Raw genomic sequence first — 4,094 nt, 5'->3', positions numbered from 1 at the left:
GGGGGGGGGCAGATATTAGTTGATTAGTTGAAAAGATTAATCAGAAACTTATGGGTAAGTGATTAGAACCCTAACCCTTATTTTTCGGTTGTACAAAGCAAACAGGTGTCACTCTGGACATTTTATGAACTAATAATCAATAATAAACAGTTGTCAAATGGACTGATTGATACAGATGTGACACTGTTTTACCTACTGCACTTTACTCCATCCATCTACTTATTGATCTACGTCTGTCAGTTTTCATCTATTGATCTACTGACTACAACAAAGACAGGACATGATGTCAGAGACTGACCCTGTGGCGGAGAGTGCGAGGAGCTTCAGAGAACATCACTGAAGGCTACAGGTGAGAACAACCAGACTCCATTTAAGACTGTACTGCCTGTCACAGCTGGTAACAGAGGTTACCAAGGTAACAATTCATCAGTCATATTTTTATCTCTCTCCCCCTGATTCACAACGAGTGATTTTCATATTTCATCATCTGTTTCTTATCTTCAGTTAACAGGAGCCTGATATGAACTCCAGCTGTTATTGATTATTGATCAGGTGCAGTCTGATGATCTGTGTGTGTTAACCCTTTGGCCTGTTATCCTCCCACTGCAGTGAGCAGTGACTGAACCACAGCCTGACAACCTGCCGTATATTATTATTATTATTATTATTATAATATTACACCACATTATATATATTATATTATTATACACATCTACACACTTCAGCTTGTTTAATTCACCAGCATCAAATAAAACAGTTGAACAGCTATAAAACTTTATTAACTTTATTATTTTACCATTAAAGTTATGTAACAGCTTCAGGGGAGTGGTCTCTAGAGGTCTGTGCAGGTTCTCAGTCTCAGGTGAGTGGAGGGAAACTGCACCTGTGACTGACAGGTGAGGACACCATCCCTCCACTGCTTCATTACAGTCAGAGCTCTAACCAACCAGGTGACATCAGTGGCCATGGTAACGAGCTCACAGAGGTTAAACACCTGGTCTCCTCAGACTCTGGGGTCAGAGGTCAGAAGTTGAGTTTCCCTCCTCTCACCTGTCTCTGCACAGTATTTCATCTGTTCAGTTTAAACGATTAAATCCGTGTCAGCTGATGTTAATTAATAATCTGCTCTGTCCTGTGGTTAATTAACTTCTATATGTTTTCATGAATAAAAGACATTAACCAACCGGTCTGCTGACTGAGACCAAATCCACGTGGTGATGTGGACTCACCCTGAGGCTGCCACGGCTCCCCACAGACATCCTCTCCTCATCATCTGAGATCTGAAAACACACCACACAACATCAGAGACCAGGTCCACATCCTCAGAACCTGATCCAGAGCCTGATCCAGATCCTGATCCAGATCCAGATCCAGATCCAGATCCAGATCCAGATCCAGATCCGGATCCTGATCAAGACCCAGACCCAGACCCAGACCAAGACCCAGACCCTGATACAGACCCAGATCCTGATCCAGACCCTGATCCAGACCCTGATCCAGATCCAGATCCTGATCCTGATCCAGATCCGGATCCTGATCAAGACCCAGACCCAGACCCAGACCAAGACCCAGACCCTGATACAGACCCTGATCCAGATACAGACCCTGATCCAGATCCAGACCCAGATCCTGATGCAGACCCTGATCCTGATCCAGACCCAGATCCTGATCCAGGGTCAGCAGGTTTTTGCTCTGTATTTAACCTTCAGTACGTTAACTCGACTGAGGTCAGATTTACAGGAGGGGGCTGATGTGGTGACACCTGTGGTCACTGGTGGTAACTGCAGGTGTGTTCTCATCACAGAGAGCACACCTGTAATCACAGGTGAGACTGACACAAGAAGCACAGGAAGAGGAGCTAAGAGACTGAAGCAAACAGGAAGTAGAAGGTACAGACCGAAGCGTGTCTCCTCGAGAGACGGGAGTACCGCTCACTGTCCTCCTGAAACGCCACGAAGAAGAAAAACAACAGGAAGAGGTTAAAGAGTTCAGACTGCAGAAGAAGAAGATAGACAGCAACTGATGACGACTGTCTCATGTCAGAGAAGAAGAAGAAGAAGAAGAAGAGGAAGAAGAAGCAGAAGAAAATGAAGAAGAAGAAGAAGGACAGTTACTGATGACGACTGTCTCATGTCAGAGAAGAAGAAGAAGAAGAAGAGGAAGAAGAAGCAGAAGAAAATGAAGAAGAAGAAGAAGGACAGTTACTGATGACGACTGTCTCATGTCAGAGAAGAAGAAGAAGAAGAAGAGGAAGAAGAAGCAGAAGAAAATGAAGAAGAAGAAGAAGGACAGTTACTGATGACGACTGTCTAATGTCAGAGAAAAGCACAAAGGCTGCTGGGTACAGAGGAAACCTGACAGTCAGAGAGCAGGGACAAATCACTCCTGCATATAAAACTACAGTCACATAAACAGGCTGTAAACAGGCTGTAAATTAAACAGTAAACAGGCAGTAAACAGGCTGTAAATTAAACAGTAAACAGGTAGTAAACCAAAGAGTAAACAGGCAGTAAACAGTCAGTAAACATGCTGTAAATTAAACAGTAAACAGGTAGTAAACAAAAGAGTAAACAGGCAGTAAAGCGGACTGTGATGAACTGTGATCAGATCTCAGACATGGATTAAACCAGCTGTTAATCCCAGTGGGAGTCTGTCTGAGCGCAGAACAACAACAACAACAACAACAACAAACATCCTGCTGACATGACACATGACAACCTCACAACTCCTCCTGTTTTACATGGAGTTTAAATGGAGCTTTGAGATGTGTTACTGGGTAAACTGGTTAAACTGGGTCAGATGGTCTGATTGACAGATGGGTTTTGTTCTTAATAATAATGTGACATTTGATTATTAGTATGATCCTGTATTATAATGTTATAATGTTATTATGACACTGTGTGAATGTTTTTGTTAAATGAGGTAACATAACATGAGGTTTGGTTCTACATTATTTTAGATGATAATACGTATATGAAGATATATATTACATTGTGCTGTATTATAAACTAAATCTATATCTGTTCTATTCTCTTATATTCTGTCTATTTTAGGGTTGCCATGATACTACAACTTCAAACTCGATACGATACCAAGGAAAATACTTGATGCTCGATTCCATTTTCGATACCATCGGGAGAAAAAAAATGACCCTAACCCTTTTTTAAAGATTAGAAACAATACAAACAATAACATCAACGACAACACAACTTTTAGGTTGTCTGAGGTAGTGGGAAAAAAACAACAGTAACCGTACTGTAAGGTGTGTATATATATGACATGCAAATGTATTCAGCTACAGCCCTGTTTAGTTTCTGTGCTTCTGGTGGCACCATATTTTCGTTGCTGATCAAACAGAGTTGGGAAGGTAGGCTGACGCTGTTTCTGTCGAGTTGCTGGTCGACCTTTTTTCAGCTTCAATCTGGGACTTTAAGAGAAATATAACACTTTTCAGACACAATTAATTGTGTTATTAACGTTAGAGATGGGCAGGACTGATAACATTTGCTGCCTTGCTCCCACATTAATGTGTCGTTTTATTATTAGCCATAGCCACTAGCCGCTAGCTTTTGCTTTTTTCATTTTGTACTAAAACAGGTTGTGAAGTTCCTTCAGCAGCAGCACTCGCCATGTTAATTTAGCTTTATGCTGACGACACCAGCTCAGTGTTGTGAACGTCAACTAGCGTTCATGTGTTCAGCTGCTAGTGGGGGGAGGGGCTGTGTGCCTGTCTGTCTGTCTGTCTGTCTGTCTGCTGCTGTATGAAGCTGCGGTCAACTGGAGGAGGTGAAGACAGAACTGTTGTATCGATGCTGTTGCAAATGAGTATCTGATTTAAAGTCACTCAATTTTACTATGGTTAGTATCTGAGTATTGATTTTTTTGACAAACCTAACCTATTCTATCTATATCTATAATAAACTACACTATATAATGTCACAGTTTGTTACTATGGCTGTTACATGTTTAACACTGGAATGACTTTTGGAGATACAAGGTTCTCATGGGTCAGACAGCTGCTACAGAGTCCTACCATCCACTGCTCAATGTGACCCCACTTATTATCCAGACCATAATACTTCTGCGGGGGGGGG

General features: G+C 41.9%; 1 protein-coding gene across 4 annotated transcripts in view; it reads right to left on the bottom strand.

Annotated features, from left to right (window-relative positions):
- lrrfip1b (leucine rich repeat (in FLII) interacting protein 1b) overlaps positions 1 to 4,094 on the bottom strand; it is a 21,328-nt gene that overhangs the window by 11,999 nt on the left and 5,235 nt on the right. For all 4 annotated transcript variants that reach the window (XR_015438457.1, XR_002761804.2, XM_023426135.2 and 1 more), the window contains exons 4-6: positions 4,034 to 4,081; positions 1,898 to 1,942; positions 1,185 to 1,280 (exon numbers count right to left, since the gene is read on the bottom strand). Coding sequence is in view for 2 of the 4 variants with exons in the window: in XM_023426135.2 (XP_023281903.1) it covers positions 1,185 to 1,280; positions 1,898 to 1,942; positions 4,034 to 4,081 (189 nt within the window). In the remaining 2 variants the exon portion in view is untranslated. The remainder of the gene's footprint in view (positions 1 to 1,184; positions 1,281 to 1,897; positions 1,943 to 4,033; positions 4,082 to 4,094) is intronic.

This window comes from Seriola lalandi, unplaced genomic scaffold, assembly GCF_002814215.2.
Source record: "Seriola lalandi dorsalis isolate HSWRI2012SDOR001 ecotype SW California unplaced genomic scaffold, Sedor1 jcf7180002054813, whole genome shotgun sequence".
In the NCBI taxonomy this organism is placed as follows: domain Eukaryota; kingdom Metazoa; phylum Chordata; class Actinopteri; order Carangiformes; family Carangidae; genus Seriola; species Seriola lalandi.
Note: the sequence above shows the minus strand (reverse complement) of the source record. Positions and strands in the feature narration are given on the sequence as shown.